Source organism: Nicotiana sylvestris, chromosome 12 (assembly GCF_000393655.2).
Source record: "Nicotiana sylvestris chromosome 12, ASM39365v2, whole genome shotgun sequence".
NCBI classification, from domain to species: Eukaryota; Viridiplantae; Streptophyta; class Magnoliopsida; order Solanales; family Solanaceae; genus Nicotiana; species Nicotiana sylvestris.
The window spans coordinates 140,031,923-140,055,259 of NC_091068.1; the positions used below are offsets into that span (position 1 = coordinate 140,031,923).

At 32.5% G+C, this 23,337-nt stretch overlaps 1 protein-coding gene and 1 long non-coding RNA gene across 3 annotated transcripts; both read left to right on the forward strand.

Annotated features, from left to right (window-relative positions):
- The first annotated feature begins 8,738 nt into the window (after positions 1-8,738).
- On the forward strand, positions 8,739-10,320 carry LOC104229670 (uncharacterized). Of its 2 annotated transcripts, XR_011404535.1 has the most exons (4): positions 8,783-8,930; positions 9,054-9,170; positions 9,278-9,330; positions 9,890-10,320. It is a non-coding gene; the product is annotated as an uncharacterized lncRNA (long non-coding RNA). The 2 variants fall into 2 exon arrangements; XR_011404534.1 differs by having other exon boundaries at positions 8,739-8,930; positions 9,054-9,330.
- Positions 10,321-12,986: 2,666 nt separating this feature from the next.
- Positions 12,987-13,361, forward strand: LOC138883846 (uncharacterized). The gene has a single exon (XM_070164563.1). It carries the CDS (start codon positions 12,987-12,989, stop codon positions 13,359-13,361), a length of 375 nt encoding a protein of 124 aa, XP_070020664.1.
- Positions 13,362-23,337: the final 9,976 nt, after the last annotated feature.

Sequence of the window (23,337 nt, forward strand, 5' to 3'; positions counted from 1 at the left end):
CTAGGTAGTATTGTACTTCAAATTATGTAGCAGTGTTTGGTTGAATATTAAGTTTCGGCTTCCGCATTTCCGATTATTTAACTTATTCCGTTGTTTAATCACTTATTACTTTAAATTATTGAACATGTTTAATAGAAAGGATAATGATTTTATAATATTCAGCTTGCCTAGCTTCCATGAGTAGGCACCATCATGACTCCCGAGGGTGAAAAATCTGGGTCGTGACAATTTCTACCCAGTTAAATACAACTACAATAACATACAACTTAAAAACAAATTTTATACAATATGTCTTTTGTATATTTTGTATCTGATTTATACATAGTAAAAATAAACTTCATACAACTAATTATATATTATACAACTTATCTACAATTTTTATACATTATTTCTACTCATTTATATACAACTACAATATCATACAACTTAAATATAATTTTTATACAATGTTGTTCAACTTTCATACAATAGTTAAATGAATAAAAGAAAAATATATAAACAATAGAATACAATTTTTCTATAATTTTACTACAATTTCTGCAGTATAATGTATGTCATGTCTTCTTCTTCTTCTTCGAGTTTCAATCTGAAATTCACCCAAAACCAAATCTAATTTTCACCAAAACTCCTCAAAATTGAGATATAAACTCCAAACCATATTCCCAATTATTTTCAATATCACCCAATCCAAACAAATAATATTTTTTGAAAACCCAAATTCGAATTCAAAGCTTCAAAGCTTTTTAATGGTTGTCAATGATGAAATTGCTGCTCTCTTTTTCTTTTCTTTACATTACTGAAATTTGGGATTGAGAGATAGAGAGAGAGTAGAGAGAATTCTCAATTCTTTGAAACAACATTCAATTCAAATAAAATAATATTTTTTGAAAATCCAAATTCGAATTCAAAGCTTCAAAGCTTTTTAATGGTTGTCAATGGTAGAATTGCTACTCTCTTGTGCAAGATACGTGGGGAAGGGGGGTGAGATGCGGAGAGAGAAATGTGGGGGGAGTGGAAGATATGTTAGAGTAATTTTAGGACACTAATTATTATCATTAATTCCCTTAAAATATACATAAATGGTAATTGGGTATATAAAATGTAATTATAGTAAAACTGGAGTAGGGAGGGTAATATAGTTTTATATAGTGTATAGGAATGTAAAAATTCCTTTAGAAAACAAAGGCTTCAAGCCTTAAGAAAAACAGAACCTTGGTTCTGTCATTCACACAAAAGGGCCGGAAAAGAAGGCAGTTTGTAAATATTCAAAACAACGACAAAAATATAGATTTTCAAGTAGCAAGAACAAGGCAGCGTATAGGGCATTGTGAGAGCTATTCCGTAGGACCTCTTTAGGCCACGACTGAGGTAATTCTTTTTTTGGAATTATAAGTTATAACATCATTATACACTAGAATGTAACACTCTAATGGGATGAATTCATAAGAAAGTTTTACAAAACCTCAAGAACACCCATCAAGTACGAGTTAAATTTTTGGTCTTACAAGATAAATTCTTCACTTCTACTGGTTGCTATAATGGGTTATGGTTGTTAGAGATAGTAAAGAATTGTTAGAACAATACCTCATCCCAAAACCTAGAAATTTAAAAGTTGAACCTAAAGTTCTTAGAGTTGAGAAAAGATTAATACTTTGGGAAAGTTGGATACTTATTGTGACTTATTATTGTAGTATTTAATCGTTGACTTGCTTACAAGAATTGGAACTTACATTGTTGCTTTAAAGGAGAAATTGAGGTGAGTGGATATAACTCTTTACTAAGGTGGTTCTATTCACAAAAACATGCCCACAAAGTGTTTGATAAAATTCTTTAAAGAGTCAACATGTGCTTAATTGGAACGAATGAATACATGTTGACTAAGTATATTCTAGTTAAAGCTTATATATTTTACTCGAGAAGCATAATCGTCTATTTTTCATATTGTTATGCTTTATTACATGATCATACATGTTAAAGTTTCAAGAGTTAGATAGAACTTTAGAAATACTTTGAGTAATTTTATTTCATGTTTATGCTATGCATACACTCAAGAATATTATTATGAATACTGATGTATCACTTCCATACAAGAATTAGACTTGAAAAGATACAAGAAGAAGTTTTAGAAAGAAAAGATTGTTGGGAGTATCCTTTATTCTGAGAAGCGGTCATCGTCCAGGCCGAGGGTCCTGACCCAGGGTGTTGACTTCCTGAAATTACTTATGCCAAAGTAGGGAGCACACGAGCCGAAGGTCTCGTTGCTGATAATTTACTTAGTCATGCTAAGGTATGATACATGAGTGCTGAGAACCATGAAGCGAGTGGCACCTCGTGGATTGGGCATATTCGATCAGGTTGGGATCGAACCCGTACCGATCATATGGTAACTAAGACAGAAACAGGTCAGGATAGTTGGAACTCCCAAAGTATAAAGTGAAGTATTTTTTTGGAAAGAAAAAGAAAAGAATTTCTTTAGAATATTCATAAACTGCTATTAAGCAATTATTTTAAAATTGTTCTTATAAGCTTTATGTTTTACATGCATTTAGAACCTTTGCTCATCATGTATATGTTATTAATGTTTCGTCCCCTGTCATTGAGACTCACTGAGTACAATGGATGGTACTGACGTTCTCTTTTGGGAACCTATATTGGTCTGCGGTACAACGTAGGAATCGGTTTTGCAGGCGAGCAGGCTACGAGTTAGGACTTCCCTCACTTCCAGTACTATTGGTGAGCTCCGCTTTTGTTCATAGAGTATTCCTTAGAGTCATTTTTATTTAGCTATTTCTTTGTTTACTTAGAGAAATGGCCAGGAAATTTCATGTTCTGAGCAGTGCATCACAATGTTCGGAATGAAAGTCATGAACGAATTACGAAGCTAGAGAATAGAAGTTCTACAACTATTCAAGGAACTAAGCTTAACTACATTTCTGAGGCAATTAGCAACGTTATAGAAGAAATATAGTGTAGGGAGAATCATTAATATTCCCAAACATAAAGAGTTAGCCTCACATACCTTGACTCTGGCCTTTTTAAGTGTATCACAATGGTCATCGCCTCTTTCAATGATAATCTATGGCAATATATATCAAGAGGAACCAATATTAGCACGAATGCCTATGTTTTAGTCACTTAAGCATTTTATCAAATACTTGGCGGACATAAAGCTTCACAACTCTTATTAATGGTGTTTCTACACCCAAAAACTCATTCTCTTGCTCCTAGATAATTCTAAAATCTTAAATTGTTATAATCAATATCATTCTTCATCGCCCACAAGATAAACAACACCCTTAATCAATAATCAATACTCGACAACCCAAACATATAATCGTTCATGCTTTTCTATCAAACCCATCAACTCATATCTCATGAACTTAGAGCCTATAATCATTAATCCAATTCTATAATCAATTAGAGGGTGAAGATATTACCTTTTTGACATTCAATCCTCTTGAATTCGAGTTCTATGATTTTTTTTCTCAACAATGATGTCTCAATCAAATATCTAGTGATTTGAAGAGTTAACCATGTTAATAAGGTGTTGTAGAATTGAAATTAACTTAGAGTCTTCATTAGAACTTACCTAGGATGGTAGAGCGATCTCGGAGGAAGTTGGGTTCTTCGGAGCTTCCCTTTCTAGAGCAAATTTTCGTATTTTAGGGTGTAGGGAACAAGGTAGGGCTTTTAAAACGACCATACAGGTGCACGTCCATGAAGCTGAAGGCCTAGCCGCACAGCTGAATGCGCAACAATGGAAGTGGCACTGCCACAAGTGTGTTGCCGCGTACCTGAGCACGTAGATTGCGCATTGTCCAGTAATATGTGCATAACTTTTTGCACAGAGATCCGTTCGAGCTCCACAATATATCATTGGAAAAATATTTCAAAGAGCTACAACTTTCACGTTTTAAGTTTTCTAAAATTACTAACAAATTTTATGAAATTAGGCTGGAAGTCAGACCTTCTATAAACTTAGTCGATTTTATCGAATCTTATGTACCTCACTCTCTGTCTTGATTTCAAAACAACTATTTCCACTCATACTCATTCCGATAGGACTTCACATGTCTAAAATATCTGTAGAAAATATTGGGTCTACCCATAAGGGGTGCTCTAAGGCCCAATAGGGCTATTAGTTAACTCTAATATTCCCCGTATAAGTACACTTAGGGTGTACACTAAAAACATGACTCTGAGCAGTATTTTTCCTACACTATCTATATCTCACAATCAAACTAGGGTTTAGACTGTGGAATTGGGGGTTGCTCCAATACACTGTGACAACCATCGTAGACCAGTAATTCCAGCCACGGTTCATCCGTTTTCACTTCCGCTTCACGAAGAACAAGTAAGTTCTCGTTTTACGATTTACGTGTTATCTAATGTGTTTAGATTATCGTGTGTTTCTTCATTGGTATCAGAGCCATATGCAGGATTTCTGGTCCGAAAAAAATTATAAAACTATTCTGATTTTATGTGTAATCTAGAACTGTAATTTTTTTATCTATGTGCAATTAGGATAGCTTAATATGTTTAACTGTTGCATGGTCTTTTTTTTGACCACTTTGAAATTCGTTTTCAGATTTTTTTTATAAAGAAAAATATAAAAAGGACGATGTATAAAAAGAAAATCAGTTTCTTTTATATCTGTAATGCGATATAGAATATAGATTTAAAATAAGTTTGAATCAGTTCCTAAGAAACTTGATTTTCGAAATTTTTTTCATATCGTTCTTTTTTAATATAAAACTTGACCAAAGAAACAATTTCAAAGAGATAAGTTCTTTTGGAGTTTTCTCGATCAGTCGTCGCACCATAGCCGCCTGAATTTTAATACCGCTGAAGGTGATTAACGTCTCAGTCATGGCAGAGTCACTGTTTGAATGATAATAATAATAAAATTAATGGAACTTTGTGCTCCATTGATGGTGCGGCAGATCAATGGCAGTGGAGAAGAAGAGAAACTAATACTTCTCTTTTAATGGAAAGGGAAGGCGGCAGAACCTAAGAATAAAGGAAGATGAGAAATTAGAGTTTTACTCTTTCAAGTTTCGAAATTATTTAATAACTAGTTAATTAGCCTGCGCTTCGGGCCGCAAAATATTTTTTTTTATAAATCTAGTTGTTTAAATTTTTCAGTAACTAATTTGGTACATTTTGTATTCAAGCTAATGTTATTCCCACTCTTTTTTATTAAACGAAAAATTAACGGATTTCAGCTTAAATTTTAGTATACATTAATAGACAGTTTTGTGGAAAAAGCAGAACACGCATATATACTATTATGGTGGAACACTGACATTAGCTCCCTATCACCAAATCTCTATTAGGGAAGCACGACTCATATATGAATTAAAATACAATAACAATTCAAATATAAAAAACTCAAAATAAAAAACTACAATAGATATGTATAATACTGGAGTAAAAGATAACACCCTCCTCCTCAGCATAAACTCCCAACTTCTCTGTAATATTTTGCAGCTTCGCTTCAGCATCAAAACTACAAAGACAATCTATAGCAGTATTCTTATTACTTCTACGGGGAATGTAGGAGAAGAAGGAAAGGTGTCATTAAAATTCGGGAAATGCATAGTGATAAGGAGAAAGGAAGGTGAGAATGGTGCTACGAGCAAAAATAATACTATTTAAAACTAAAATTACTTAATTAAGGAGAAAGAAGCAAAAGAAAATTGAGAAATTGCTTGATCAGGACACAATATATAGCTTCTTCTACCCCAGTGACACTTCTCTTCATAATACTTAGCTTCCTAGCAAATGGCACGAAGAGAAGTTATCATATAAACACAATAACGCTCACAAGAAAAAAAAACCCGCATTATTGAAATTTTTTGTAGGTGTAGAAGGAATGCCATTAGCACAATATAAAGCAATTCTCTCATCAATTCAGCAATATAATTCTGCCCAGTCTTTGATTACTAAAGTTGGTGTGGCTTTTAGTAACTAAATAACCAAGATTAAGATGTATCATAAAAGAATTTTTTTAGTGTTATCTGATAGGTGCCCTATTTCAATCTTTATGTCAAAAATTATTTTCATGTACTACAAATTATCTCTCCTTTACAACAAAAGGAATCATTAATTACATAGACAAAAGATAATAAACTTTGAATAGAAGCTTAATTCATCTGACAAGTTATACGATTTCCTAGCATTTTTTTGAGTCAAATAAAGAAAAAGAACTAATACATTATATTTCCAAGCTTCAATTTGACAGGTCTTAGTTGCTTCTTGAATTCAAGTAAAAGCTAGTGGAAACTACACTACAACAAAATGATCTGTAGCTATGAAATCTAAGCTACAAATCTAAATTTCGTAGCTATTACTCACTAATAGCTACAAAAATTAGAATTTTGTGGCTATCTATAAATTCTTAAAATTTCTTAGCCACAAAACTAAATTTACAAAGCTAATTCATTATTTTTGCTATAATTACAAATTTTCGTGGCAATAACTACCTAAACAGCTACAAACTTATTGCTACAGTAAAATTTCATAGCTAATCATAAATTTTTGCCATGGGTTAAAAGTTACCATAGCAATAGTATACTTTTAGCTACGATAAATTTTTTGAAACAAATTATTGTAGCTAAATAAATATTTTTGCTTCAAATTATAAAATATTATGGCAATAGTTGACTTAATAGCTACGATTATTTGTCATGACAAAATAATCTTATGATAAACTTTCATAGCTAATCAATAGTTTTTGCCACAGGCTGAAACTTACTATAGCAAAATAAATTTTTTATTCACAATAAATTATTTAAATTAAAATGGTGTAGTTGAGAAAACAATTTTGCTTCAATTTTTAAATAAATCGTGGCAATAGTCGGCTCAATAACTATAATTATTTGTCATAAATGATATAGCCATATATTTATTATTGTGCTGAAATTTTATAGCTATTCATAAGTTTTTGCAATGACTCGGAAGCTTTTTGTAGCAATAATAACATTTCAGACACATTAAATTAGTTAAAATACAATCTTGTAGTCAGTTAATACTTTTGCTTCAAGTTAAAAAAACGTACAAATAGTTAGCTTAATTGTTCCAATTATTTGTCATGACAAAATATATAGTAGACAATTACCTTTCATAATTGACCATAACTATATATATTTTCATACAATTAATGTTATCATTGCAGTAATAAATATGTTAACTATAATAAAGCTATAAAAAAATTTGTAGAATAATTCTTTTACTTCGACTATGAAAGTCATGACAAGAGTTAGTCTAAAAAATATATGCGTTTATGAAAAAATAATTTCATATAGAAATTCGGAAAAACAACGATATATATAACTTGAAGAATTAATTAACTTCTAAATAAGAAAAATTAAAATGAAAAACATTTTCATTCTTAAAATAGAATTTAAACAGAATAAAAATTAAACTAAAATAAAATTGAGTTGTTCATATATAATATGAATTTTATAATTAACTAAAATACAGATAACTTACATGTTTAAAATATAAGAAAGTTTTCACTAATAGTTGCATATCTTATTAAGCAATTTGAATAAAAAATTTCAACAAAAATATTTATCTTCTATATTAAATTTTATATAAATAATATATAAAACTTTTTATTTAAAATTTTAATTTTTTTAATAAGTATATCTTACATACAGTCAAACCTCTCTATAACGACCTCTTTTGTTCCATTGTTTTTGTGGCTATAGTGAAAAATTGTTATAGAGGATACATATTATAACAACAACAACAACAACAACAACATCATCATCATCATCATCAACAACAACAACAACTTAGTAAAATCTCACTAGTGGGATCTGGGAAGGTTAGTATGTATGAAGACCTTATCCCTACCCCGAAGGAGTAGTAACAATGGAGATGCGGGGTATCGATCCCCGTACCTCTAGAATGCTGGATACATATTATAACATAATATAAAAATCAGTTATGAGAAAAATTTGACTTTTAAAGTAAGTGCTTGTTGTATAAGGATGTTGTATAGAGAGATCTGACTGTATAAGTTTCAATTATAATTTAAAAAAATTAAATTATATACCTCAATTATGTACATGACTAATTATATCAAATTTAAACAACTAGTATAATATTGTACTAACTACACTGTACAATAAATATTTTATATTACTGAATCAAAGAATTAAGAATTTAATATAATTCATATACAGTAAGAGGATTTTGTCTTTCAAAAAATTAAGAATTTAATATTGCTTGATAAATGAGTGTATAAAAAATTAATTAGTATATAATAATTCATATCAAACTAAGTAGTACTTGTGATTTTCTAATATAATTTAAAAAAAATATGTAGTTATACAGTAAATGTATAACTTTGTGCTTGTAATTATTCACATTGATCACGAATTATTCAATTTGAATAAGCATAATTTTTTTTATAAATCTAATTAAACACTAAAATATGAATCTAATATAATAAAAATAGGAGTATATAACAAACTACTAACAATATCATATAGGATGAAATTAATTAAGAATATCTTTATTTTATGCAAATAATTATTTTTTCTATGTTACTTAACATAAATTATATATTTATTCTTTTTATATTTTCGTAGGCAGTGTTCTTAGTTATAATTGTTAGCACTTACATTTCTTTGTATTTGTACTGAATTAAGATGTATTAATTAAGAAATAAAAGAAAGCAATACACAAGAATATAATAACAAGTAAAGGAACGAAAAACACTAATTGCATTGGCCCAAAGCAAAAGCACCAAAACCTAAACTACATTCTATTCTTTTCTGCCGCCAATCCCACCCCCACATCTCCTTCCCCACTTTTTCAATTCTTTCTTCAACCATGGCTAGACTAAAAAATGCGAGAACGACAAAGAAGAAGAGTGAGAGAGAACCCCATAGCTTTTCTATTCTTGAGCAGAAGAGGTAAGCTCGTATCTCTATATTTTACGGTTTGCTAATTTTCTCATACCTACTTGACACGAATTTTTGGTTTTAATTTGCGAATTATTCAGCAATTTAATATTCTGTCCTATTTTTTATATATAGTGAGTGAAAATTTGAAGATTTTGAAGTGGTAATTTTGGGAGGAGCCATAGTTCATGGACTGAAACAACAAAGCAACATTACAAAATTGGGATGAAGATTCTTTAAGAAGTTTAAAAAGTCTACAAGTTTTTTTAATTCTTTTGTTGCTTTGTACTTTTCTCTTTTGTTATCTGTTATAAATTCTTGTAAAAGAATTAACAAGATTTTTTTTTTTGTCTTTTTAGGCAATTGTGTTATGGGCATCAATGTAAAAACAAACAAGTTTAATAACCATGAGGTATGTATAATAATTCACTCTTTCTCAAAACAAATTCAATTGGATATACTACATACTGAAGGATGAAGTGTTTACAAAATTCTTGTTAAAATATGTAGGACTTCTGATATTTTATTTAGAGTACTCTAGGACTATTTGTTGTTATGAAACAAGTGTGAGGTTGAACTGGTTTAGCTTGTGCTTTTTCCTTGAGCCGAGAAATATGAGAATATAATTTTTTGGCAGTTACAAACATAAGGATTTACAAGACTTAAGAGTTGGAAATGCCTAGTTATTAGATACAAAGAAGAAATGCAACTTTTTGATATTGGTAGTATTTTCTTATAGTGTTGCACTTCAAATTAAGAAGAGCTAAATAAGGCTTATGTTTTGAACGGTTTGCAAGTCTTTTGGTATATACATTGCATTAATAATCTTAAGGTTTTAAAGAAGCGAATTTTTGTTTCTAGCAAAATCTTACCCTGCCAAAGGAAATGTTGTTATGTTCAAACGTAATTGACAAGTCCCAACTAGTTAATGTACTAACCTTATGGTGTGGATGTCATTTTTGTATATATAGGTTGGTAGTCCTGCAAGATCAAGAGGGTAACATTGCCGTCTTGCTGGATCAGGAGGTGGTGTCACCGGGTGAGATAATCGATGGAGTGCTATAAGATCTTATTTACTGTGCCTGCCTTCTTGATATCCACAAGAACAACAATTTCTTTCACGCATTTGGTACAAATACAATCCACTAATGTCTCTCAACTCGCCATCAAAACCTGGTATTAGAAAAACATTGGAGCACTTTTGGGTTTTCACTTCTTTACTGGCAGCTAAAGGTTACCATCACTATCCAGTCTCACATTAGCTAGCTTTTTTTTTTTTTTTTTTGAACTTTATTATTCGTGTTGTAAAAGAGTTATGTACTGTGGATCTGTATGAAATTATTCTTTCTTTTGTAAAAGAATACCGTTACATTTTGAGTATATCAATATTTTAATTTATCTTGAATGATATTGTTGAACCTTTAATTATGTATTCTTACTAATGTATATCATTTATTAAAAATAATAGAAAAAATATTTTCCTAAAAATTTATATATTTGATGCTAAAATATGGATTGTTAGCTACAACATATAAATTCTTGTAGCTAAAGCTGATCGTGGCAAATTCTTCAGTCTATTGCTACGAAATTATGGAATTCATAGCTAAACACAAGTACTATTGCCACGGGAGTAAATTATAAATTTAGCCACAAAAGTTGAGCTTGTGTAGCAAACAAATTATATCTCTTGCTACAATACAAAATCTTGTGGCTACAATACGAAGAAAGCTACAAATTTTATTTGTCGTGGCAAGAGAATAAAACCACTTGCTACAAGTATATTTTTTGTGGCAAGATTTTTTTACCATCACAGCTACAACATAAAAAAGATTTGTGGCAATAAGTGTCCTTAGCCACGGATCATGTAAAGTTTGTAGCTAACATTTAGCTACGCTATATTTTGCTACGAATGCTACGGAAAAAAATATTGTGGCTAAAGTGTTTAGCCACGAAATTTTTCATATTTCGCTACAATGTATTTCGTAGCTACAGATGCAGTATGTTGTAGTGCTATTTCAAGCTTTATATTCATATTATTCTTTATATTAACATGTGACCTTTTACCTATAACAATTTCATTGAAGTTGTCTCCATCCATGTAATTCATTAAATTTTACAAAAGTAAACTGAAATCTCTAGAGCTCTTGTTCAATTCTTGAATCAATAAAAAATTTAAGAAAAAATGATTTGTTTATGTGGATATATCTTTGACAGATTTTATAAAATGATTTTTCCTTTTGTGCATTAAATATACGTATATAAGTATATTTATTTCCATTATAAGAGACTCAATTTAATACTTTGCAATTTTGTTCTTACTTAAAGAATGTAAAAAAAATCATATACAGAGAGATATGAAGTCGTAATTGCACTAACCAAAGGTCACTCTTTTATTGAACTCAGATAAAATCGCAAACCTGGAAAGAGAATATCCCCAAAGCCAATCATACCATAGCCATAATAAGGATTAGAAGATTAGATAGTCGAGAACTCTTAGAAGCTACAAAAAATTTAAAAAAAGAACTGAGTCATATTTCATCCCATACAGTTTAAAGAAAAACATATATAGTAAAACTATTTAAGAAATAAAAGTTTATCGCAAAGAACAAACAGAAGGGAACATAAACAAAATTCCAGAATATTGGATATAGTGATACAAGGAATACCAACCAAAAAATCTCAAAAATAAGGAAGAGATAATCAAATCACAAAATCAGAGAGAGGCGATTTACCTCTAGCACTAGTAAAAATAAGAGAAACAGAAATTGAAGGGAAAAATTAAAATACTGAAGAGCAAAGGAAGAATTTTACCTTGGGCGAGGGGAGGAAGAAGAGGAGAAGAAGAAGACCCTATAAGGGAAGAGAAGATTTGCGATAAGGATTAAGAGAGAAGTCGTTTAAGAGCAGTAAAAGAAGCAACCGTTTCTTTTATAGGAAAATAAGCGACTGTTGAGTTTTCTTTATTGAAAAACTTTTTTTCATCAGTTTTAAAAGGAAAACGTCAAAAAAGAATGACAATAAAGATTAATGTCAATGCTGGGCTGAGAGAGGTACCACATCATCCTCTCTTAGACCCAACTTTATATATATATATATATATTGGAAAGAAGAATCAGAAGATCCATAGAGATTCTACACTCATGTTATTTGAAATCAAATACTACGATTGTTGAAATATTTTTCGATCTTGATTTTATTTTCTTGACGAAATCTATTACACCTATATATGATAAATATATGCTGATTATGTATAAAATATGTATATTTTTTATATTAAACATTAATATACAATAAGTATATATTTGTCTAACTATTATTTTAAGAGCGGTTATATTGTATAGTATTCCCAAGTAATTAATAATTGAATGGATCGACAATTATTACTAAGTGCCTGATGGGCTAGCTGGAAGATATAACCCACAAACAAATTTTAGGAGTAGACCTCCCTTGTACCATGTTCAGATTGTGGATTAGTTTAACATTAAATTTATTTGTTAATTGTTTAACATTAAATATGTTTGTTAATTTGTTTAACATACTAAAAAATGTTAATTTGTTTAACATTAAATTTCTGTGTTAATTTATTTAACATGCTTGAAATGTTAATTATTTTAACATTACTTTGGTTAATTAGCTTAACACATGCTTTATGTTAATTTATTTTAGCATGAAATCAATATTAATTAGTTTAATATTAACAATACTTATTAATTTGTTTAACATGTATAATATGTTAATTAGTTTAACATTAAAGTAAAATTTATGTGAATTTGTATAGCATGTAAGAAATGTTAATTAGTTTGACATTAATTTTATTTGCATGCTAATATAAGTTATTTGTTAACTTATGATCCAAATGGGATTGTAAAATCATGATTAGATAATTATGTTGTCTTAAACATGATTAAGACGCTTAGCTAGATAATTGAATAGGTTAATTTTCATAATATTTTAATTTTTGGACGATGATTGGGAACATAGTGAACTTTCGACTCCATAATTAATATATGTGTTTATTAACGCTATTTTTTTACATGATCCTCATTTTATTTTTTATTTTGTTAAAGAATGACTACTGCTTCAAAAAACATTGTTGCTGAGCTCAACAAAGGGTTGAAACTCAATGGTGACAATTATGAAACCTGGAGCTTGAAAGTCCAGTATGTGCTAGAGGATCAAGAGGCTCTGGAGGCCATCAACAATGTCATGAATGAGCCTGAGGAAGTCAACATTGCTCGGCATAGGCGTGAGTGTGAAGCCTATGACAGTTGGAAGAAAAGGAACTTTATTGCTCGCATTACGTTGTTGAGCACCTTAGATGATGACATTCTAAGGGAGTTTAAGGATCACCAAAGAGTTATGGATCTTTGGAATGCTTTGAGGAAAAGGTTTGGTACTTGTTCAACTGCAAGGCTGAGATCCTTAACGTTCAAATTTGACTAATATAAGAAACGCCCAGAACATTCAATGAAAACACATCTGAGGCAAATGACAAATATGATCGGGGAGTTGAAAGATGTTGGTCATGTGTTGACTGATAAACAACAAATCCAAATTGTCATACGCTCTTTACCTAGTTCTTGGGATCATATGAAAATGCATTTGACCCATAATGAGCGAATCAGAACTCTGGAAGATGTCCTGAGACACCTTGAGTTAGAGGAGGAATGACTTGAGGCTGCAAAGCCAATAGCTGAGTTGCACATGGCAACAACCTCCAAAAACAAGAGTGATTCAAAGAAAAGAAACTGGGGAAAGAAGAGAGGGCTACCTCAAGTTCAGCCTACTGAAAGAGCAAAGACTGAAAAAGGCAAGAATAGACGTCCCAAACGTGTGAAAGTTGCTAAAGTGAGATGCTATAATTGTGACAAGAAGGGTCACTATGCTAGAGATTGCTCTGAGCCTCCTAGAAAGGTATTTCACAATGCTCGAATTAGTGAAATTTGTGTTTCTAGTTCTGTTTTTTTAACCAAATCTAATCCTTTGTGGATTGTAGACTCAGGAGCAACAGACCACATAGCCTGGGAACACAGTGCCTTTGTTGAATTTTGGCGAGTTCCACGTAGAGCAAAGTGTATATATGTAGGCAACAACAATAAATTTGTTGTTGAAGGGATCGGTACATGCAAGTTAGTCCTGCGTGGTGGTCGAGACCTAATACTACACGATGTTCTCTTTGCACCAACAATTCGCCGGAATGTTATTTCAGTTTCTATTTTGCTTAAGTTAGGATTTGACTTGTTTTGTCATGGCAATTCTACCAAGATGACTTTTGGTTCAACTTTATTTGGTTTTGATTATGTGGACGGAGGTTTAATTATTATGGATTATGATTTATTTAATAATAATGCTAGTTTTTTTATGTTTTATTCTTCACATAAATATGATAGTGATGTAAACATGTGGCATGCTAGACTTGGTCATATTGGACAACAAAGAATGCAAAGGTTACCAAAACAAGGTTTGCTTTCTAGCATTAAACATGTGGAATTGTCCACTTGTGAAAATTATCTAGCTGAAAAATCTGCAAAAAAAACTTTTGGTCTGGCGACTAGAGCCGAATATCCTTTGCAATTAGTCCATTCAGACATCTGTGGGCCTATGAATGTTAGGGCTAGGCATGGAGCAAGTTATTTCATCACATTTATTGATGACTTTACCCGTTTCAGTTATGCCTATTTGATTCCCACAAATCAGAAGCAATAAGTTGCTTCATAAGCTATATGAGCTTAGTGGAAAATCAATTAGACAAGAAGATAAAAGCTCTTCGAACTGATCATAGTCTTGAATATTTATCAACTCAGTTTAATAATTTATATGATGAAAAGGGAATAGTTCATCAGTTGACTATCCCAAATACTCCACAACAAAATGGTATTGCAGAGAGAAGAAATATAACGCTCCTAGAAATGGTTAGGTCAATGATGGAACAATCTAACCTCCCAATTAGTTACTAGGATGATTCATTGCTTACTACCACCTTTGTACTTAACCGAGTGCCTACAAAATCAGTTACTACTACTCCATATGAGTTATGGACTGGAAGACAATCCGACCTAAGTGTATTAAGACCTTGGGGTTGTGCTGCCTATACACATGATTCCTCTCACAAATATGACAAATTGGGTCCGAGGGGAAAGAAAAGTATCTTTATAAGATACTCTGAAACCTCAAAGGGTTATATGTCTATAGGTCAGCAAGACAGTGGGAGTATAACTGAGTTTGAATCACGGGATGTCACATTCTTAGAGGATGAGTTCCCTAAGAAGGGAGAGGTAGGTCAAGATCTAACCTTATTTGAGATAAGGGATCAAGAAGTACAAGGATCACTTCATTCGAGTGGGAGAATTTTAGCAGATGATGAATTAGTTTCTCATCAAAAAACCCCTTCATCATCAAATGCGAATGAAAGTAATCCTTTTACATTTAGTGGAAGTGACCAAATGGATCTTGTTCTAAGTGGGAGCGAGATGGTCACAGATCTTGTTCCAAGTGGGAGCGGGATGAATGATCTTGATCCGAGTGGGAGCAACATTGATCCAAATGGGAACAATGATGAATCACAAATAAGGCGTGGTTCTCGTAAAAAGATTCCTCGCCGATGATTTGATATTGAAGGAAACGAACTATTTATGATGCTCTTACAAAAAGAAAACTAGCCTAAAAATGTAAAAGAGGCTCTCCCAGGTTTTTCTAAGGATAAATGGACAAAAGCAATGGAAGACGAATTGGAGTCTATGAGAGTTAACAAAGTTTGGGAACTAGTTGACCTCCTTGAAGGACGCAAAGCAATTGGGAGCAAATGGATTCTCAAAATTAAGCTCAAGGATGATGGCATAGTTGAGAAATATAAGGCTCGACTGGTGGCGAAAGGGTATACACAGCAAAAAGGAAAAGACTACGAAGAGACTTTCTCACCTGCTGTACGATTTACCTCGGTTCGCCTGGTTTTAGCTATTGTTGCAAGCTTGGATCTTGAATTACATCAGATGGATGTAAGGACTGCCTTTCTCAATGGAGAACCAGACGAAGAAATCTATATGGAACAACCTGAGTGTTTCATTGAAAAGGGCCACGAACAAAAGGTTTGTAGACTTTTGAAGTCTATTTATGGCCTCAAACAATCTTCAAGGAAGTGGTATATACGCTTTCAAAATGTTCTTGTATCCAATTGTTTTACCATGATGGACGAAGACCATTGCGTTTATACCAAGAGATCAAAAAACAAGCTTTGTGATTTTAACATTGTATGTAGATGGCATACTTATAGCTGGAAATGATAAGGAGTTTATAACTGAGATAAAGTCATGGTTATCATCCCAATTTGAGATGAAAGATATGGGTAAAGCTGCATATATTCTTGGAGTTAAGATTTCAAGAGATCGTCCAAAGAAACTATTGTATCTCTCACAAGAGAATTACATTAGAAAAGTTCTTGAACGATTTAATATGCAAAATAGTAGCCCAGTTGAAACTCCTATAAGTAAAGGCCATACCTTGGGAAGTCAGATGTGTCCTAAGACTCCTAAAGAGACAGAAACAATGAGCCGAGTTCCTTATAGGAGCGTAGTCGGAAGTCTAATATATGCTATGGTATGTACTAGACCTGATATCTGTCAAGCAGTTGGCTTGGTAAGTAGCTATCAAACCGACCCAAGTTTAGCACATTGGCAAGCAGTAAAGAGGATCATGAGATATCTGAAGGGAACTGCTGATTATGCCATTTGTTATCAAGGCGGCAAGGATCTGCGATTAGTTGTATACAGTGATGCTGATCATGGAGGAGATCTAGACGAGAGGAAGTCTACCTCGAGATATATTTTCTTACTCAGTGACGGCACCATATCATGGAGTAGTAAGAAACAATCATGTGTATCACTATCTACAATGGAAGCCGAATACGTGGCTCTCGCATCAGCAGCACAAGAAGTCGTTTGGTTGAAAAAGTTCTTGGATCACTTGTTGGATATCACTAAAAATACTGAACCAGTATTAGTATACTGTGACAGTGAGGCTGCAATATCCTCCACCAAGGACCCAAAGTTTCATTGTAAAATCAAACATATAGATATCAAGTATAAATATATGAGAGACATGGTTAGACACAAGGTAGTGAACGTAAAGTATGTGTCTACAAAAGATATGTTAGCATATCCATTGACCAAGCCTTTGTCTAGAGATGCATTTGTGAAACACACTAGGTCTCAAGGCTTGCGTAGACTCTAAGATACTTTATTTTGTTATTTATTTTCCCGAGTTCACAAACTGATGTTCTTTAATTATCAATAAAGTTAATTTACATACATACATATTTTAATCGTTGAATGTTATGTGCATTCTTTATTTTTTTGATAAGTATGTCGGGTAGACAAGAGGTTGGCCTTCTCACACAGGCAACCGCCTCCTTATCTTAGTGATGTGAGGAGATGAGAAATGGTTTTAAGCAAAATTATCATAAGGATAATTTGAGAGATATTCGCTTAAAATTAGAATGTCGCGTAAACAATGACATAAGGTCATTAGGGTGAACGTTGTTCACCTAGTCTACTTTGTGAGCCAGATGCGAGTTAAAAATGATCTTGTAGATAAAAGAATTTAAATTTAGATACTTATGGTGTCTAAATATCATATGTACAACATTCTTTATGAGATAAAGACATACGCTCCTTGGGAAAAGCGAGAAAATGTTGTAGCACACGTTTCATACCATGTGTGCTAATGTCGACCAATTGGATTAATATAAGTCCATTCTCAACTTATTGTTGTGTGAGACCTAGAGCTTTTTTGATAACTCAAGATTTTGTACCCTTAGAGACTCCGATCAGATACTTGAGACTTAGTGTGATGTTAGCTATCTTAGTTTATTTCCAAAAAGACCATGTACACAGATTCGGTCTAGCGGAGCATATCTAGAAAATCAATCATACTAATGTTAAGGGAATCGTGAGAAGAGGAAGATCATTGATGGAATCTTATTTATTTGTATTCACTAGTGCACCAATTATAACTTATGAATTATGATTGTGAATACAAGAAATAATGATATATGAGATTTTGAGACTATATCAAATGTGATTTACATGATCTAGGGTACTGCATATTTTATGATCTACTTGCAGGTTAGCGCTCGACGAGAGGCTATATACTCCTAACAGATGTATAGCACTAAGCTCTCACAGTATGCTGGTCGCACGGTCTACTTCTCTGTATGAATGATTGAAGAGATGAGTTGAGAATATGTTTCTCAAGCTAGATGAGCACTCCCATTATGTGTGAGTAGGAGATGTAGGAAATATTGGGTCCACCCACAAGAGGTGCTCTAAGGCCCAATAGAGTTATTAGTTAACGCTAATATTCCTTATATAAGTACACTTAGTGTGTACACTAAAAACATGACTTTGAGCAGTATTTTTCCTATGCTCTCTCTATCTCACAATCAAACTAGGGTTTAGACTGTGGGATTGGGGATTGTTCCAACACACCGTAACAATCACCGCCGACCAGTAATTCCGGCCACGGTTCATCCGTTTTCGCTTCCGCTTCACGAAGAACAAGTAAGTTCTCGTTTTACAATTTACGTGCTATCTAATGTGTTTAGATTATCGCGTGTTCCTTCAATATCATATTAATATTCAGTTAACACAACCACACCTAATCTGAATTTACAGAGTGTTACAATAAAGTAGGGAAAAAGAAAGAATTAATGGCCTTCGAGTATATTAAAGAAACTAAAGTGTGACTCATTCTTTGATTCAATAGTTTCAATTTCTAACATACTTGTAAATTAAATGGTTACTTTGTATAACAAATATATGAGGTAATATAGGAACGTTCCACATTTTAGTTGTTGAAAACAAAAACCACTAGTTCCGTCAACAATTGGAAATCTAACTTGTACACTATATATTGAAGAGTGGTGGAATGATGAATGTTCATTCACCATTTGTTAGAGGTAGGGGTTTTCAAGAAAAATTGAAAAAATAAAAATAAACCGATTTAATATATATATATATATATGCATGCATGCGCGCGCTTTGATTTGGTTTGTCATTAGGAAAGATTGAATCAAACCGGCATATAAATATATTAATTTTTAATAATTAGTGTAGACATATTTGTGATCCTTATTTGAGATGTTGTTTAATATAACTATCACAAAGGATTTGTTTTTGTTTTTGTTTATCTAAATGCTTAATCCCAACGTGTATGGTCACTTTTCTTTCTTTTTTTTCTTTTTTTTTTTAACAAATGTCGTTTAGATACTTCAATCTCTCTTCCAATTATGGTCGTATATCTTTTTTAATTTTGAGATATTATTTTATTGACAATTCCTGAAGTAGACCGATCCTATCATTCTTTAGGTTTTATATTGAGTTTTGCATTCAGCATTATAAATTATTTGGAATCATTTGCTTATTCTTTTTAATTATTAAAAATTTGGTTATGTTATAAAGTATAGTGTGATTGAAATTTATGAAAGTGGCTAATTATTATGTATCACGGAGAAATTTATCACATAAGCATATGAAACAGATCGAGATTTATCCATTCGTTCGATTCTTGCTAGACATATAATTGAGTTTTAGAGAGCAACCTTTTATATATCCTTGAAGATACTTAATTACCATTTTCTGTCCTCAATGCTAGTTTAGGATCAGAAAAAGTTTATCCCTAAAAATCGTAATTCTTTAGGCACCACAACAGGCAAAATAGGCTATAAAAATCTTGGCCAAACAAGTTATTATCGACTCGAAAGAAGTAGAAATGGACGGTTCCGTACTTGATGTTAAACAGACCACCTTACCAGAAGCGTAGGAGGAAATTACACTGGTCGTGATATAACTGAAAAGTCATCGCATAAATGACCAAGACAAAATCCCTTTATAAATCTCGGGGCTTACGCCTTATCCTGTGTTAAAATAAAATGTCCCATCTTACGCCGCTGACTTTTAACATTTATACGAACAGAAGACTCGTTGCTCCCCGAAGGAAAAACTATGTTGTGTAGCCGCTTCAAAAAATAATAACCGATAAAATATATATTTTTTTATATATTAATGTATAATATACATATGTTATACACAATTCTTATATATGTATTTTATATCTTTTTACCGATCGATTAAACGTGTAACTTGCATAAATATTGCACGGGGCGTCCTATACCTACACCTATTTTTTAAAAACATTTAATTTGTACTCATTTTTTAAACAACTTCAGCCCCCTTTCTCCACCTCCTTCTCCTCCTTCGTTTTCTTCTTTCTTCTTCTACAACGATGACTTCAACATTGTTCTCTTTGATTAATGAAGTTAAAGCAAATATACTGAGGACTTCCACTTGGATTATTATAACATTAAAATCCCAAACCAAGAGACAATAAAAGTTCTTTGAAATTTCAGTTCTGTATTTGTGAATTTCGATGAAACAAACTAAAGTGGCATATGTCAAGCCGGCAATATTATTAAATACATTATGTCGTCTCTTTTTACAATAAGGGTGTATTGTGGGTCGGGCCCAGCCCGGGACCGGCCTGAGACCGCGGGCCAAACGGGCCGGTCTCAAATGGGCCGGTCTTTAATGGTGCATAAGCCCGAAGAGGGCCGGTCCAACCCAAATAGCCCGTGAGCCCGGGACCGTTAAGCCCGGAATCGGCATGAGGGCCTGGGCCGGTTCAACCGGGCCCCAACGGCTATTTTTTTAAAAATAATTTTTTTTTTATAAAAAATGACCAACGGTCATATTTTAAAAATCTAGCCATTGGTCTTCAATTTCCAACCGTTTGGAAGTTTAAAAAATAGTCATTTGGCCCCCAAACTTTGTTTTAACCCCAAACTTTTTATAATTACACTTTTTTCCAATTCTCAACTATAAATATCCCCTCATTCATTCATTTTTACTCACAAATTCATCAATCTCTCTCTAATTTTCTTCTATAATTGCTTACTTTATTATTGCAATTTCGTGAAAAATTGTGAAGTTGGTGAATTGAAGTATTCAAGTCTTCAACGATATTCAATTTTCAAGAAGTTGTTCGTCAATTCGGTAAAGTCGTTCCAACTCTTAAGTTTTAATATTATAGTTTTGTTTGTTTTATTTAGTATAATTATAATTAATATGGACTTTTCTTTGAAAAAAATATTTGGTGGTAAGAGTAAGGGAAAATCTAAAATTGGTGAATCTAGTCGCCAAGCTACTACTCTTTCCTCGGCTCCCCGACCCAACCTGTTACTCGTCCTCCTCCACCTATTATTCTTGATAGTGATAACCCTTGTTTTCAATTTTTCGATAGTCAATTTTGTTATGATGTTGCACCAGGTCAACAATTAAATGAAGAAGTTATGAATGTTCTTTATCCTAATCAAACTATCTTTGAAAATGATGAGGAAAATGATGATTTAGATGAAACGCAACCAGATTTAGATAATACACCTACTAGTCCTGTTAATAACCCAACTGATGCACCGCTTGACCCTCCTGTAGTAACCCCTACTTTTAATAGACAACCTTCTAAACGGCCCGAAACATCTCTTGTTTGGCACTTTTTTACTCAACTAAGAGAACAAAATAAGGCTAAGTGTAAAACTTGTTGGTCTTTGTTGGTTCATAAATTTACTAGAGACCGTAGCGGTACAGGTAGTTTGACTAAACACATAAAGACATACCCTAGAAATAAAGCTAGATATTTACAAATGAAAGCTGCGCAAGAGGGGACAAGTATAGATAGTACGGTTAACCCTAGTACAGGGTCAAATCTAGTTCAACCGGGAATTAACACTGTTATCGGTGACATTTTATATTATGATCCAAATAAAGATCATGAAGAATTGGCAAAAATGGTTACTGTTATGTGTTTATCCTATAGTTTTCCTTCTAACCCTCAATTTGTGCATTATATTAGAAGAGTTTTTAATCCTACTTATAAAGGATGGTCTCGCGCAACCGTAAAGAGCGATATTTATAAATATAAACATGAATATGAACAATATTTGTGCTATTTATTTACTCATATAGATTGTCGCATTGCTATTACTACTGATATTGGTAGAAGTGGTAATGACTATGATTATCTAACTGTTACAAGTCATTAGATAGATGAGGACTGGATAATGCAAAAGCGCATTATTGCTTATAGAATAATTAATTCACGCCACACAAGTAAGTTTATTGCTAACACAGTTGCAGATATTTGTAGATATTTTTGCATTAGAGATAAAATTATGTCGGTTTCAATGGATAATGCTTCTAGTAACACTAACGCTATAGGTTTGCTTACAACTACACTAAATCCTGCATTTAGTAATATTTTTCATGTTAGATATATTTGTCATAGTTACCATTTAATCGTTGGTGATGGTATGAAAGTTTTAAATGTAGAAATTGAAAAGGTTAAAATGGCTCTTAATTGACTTTTTTATTCAAACCGTAGAAGTAGACTTAGAGACTATTTTAAAAAATGTGATGAATTTGGCCTTAGAGAAAGAAAGGTTCCTAAACCTTGTCCGACTAGATGGAATTACATGTATGAAAGTTTAGTTGTTGCATATGAATATAGGAACCCAATAAGCGCAACGTATAATGCTCGTGTAGGTGATGGTGATGATGATGATGATGATGAGCACCTTACAAATCAAGATTGGACTAATGTTAAAATGCTTGTAGACTTTTTAGAACAATTTCATGTTGCTACAAATGAATTATCTGGGCAATATTATCCTACTATTTCTAACTGTTTAGTTTATACTGCAGCACTTGCAGATTTGTTTACTCAATTTTCAGAGGATGGTGTAATTTATCAACTTGCTATTGATCCTAAGAAAGCTAAGTTTAAAAAATATTTTTTCCCTATCTCCCCTATTTTTGGTGTTGCTGCAGTGTTAAATCATACAATGAAATTAGGAGGTCCTCACTTTTGGTATTCAAAAATTTATAACGCTTTAGCACTTTCAGCTGGGGAATATGCTACACTTGGAGATGCAAAAACCTCAATTAAAATAAATGCTCTAACAATTTATAATGCTTATCAACTTGCCTTAGATCATGCTATACCAAATGTTCCAACTCCTACTTCGTCTAGTTCGCAATCATCTAAAAATATTGCGGGCCTAAAAGCCCTTAGTTCTTGGACAGAGTTCAGGGGTTCTCAAGGAGATAATATTGGTGATAGTTCACAACTAAATGAGCTTAAAGTTTATTTGTCGCAGGGACTTGAATCATAAAATCCCGACGGCTCTTTCGATGTTTTGGAATGGTGGAAGGACAAACAAAAACACTATCCGGTTCTTTCAAGGATAGCTCGAGATATTTTAAGTGTTCAAGCTTTAACAGTGGCATCGGAGAGCGCTTTCAGTCAAGCGAGACTTCAAATCGGTGATCATACAGCGTCTATGAGGGAGAGCTTGGAAAAATCGGTACTCTTC

Excerpts from the sequence above, each read along its gene's own strand:
- LOC138883846 (XM_070164563.1), top strand. The coding sequence starts at position 12,987 with ATGACTACTGCTTCAAAAAACATTGTTGCTGAGCTCAACAAAGGGTTG.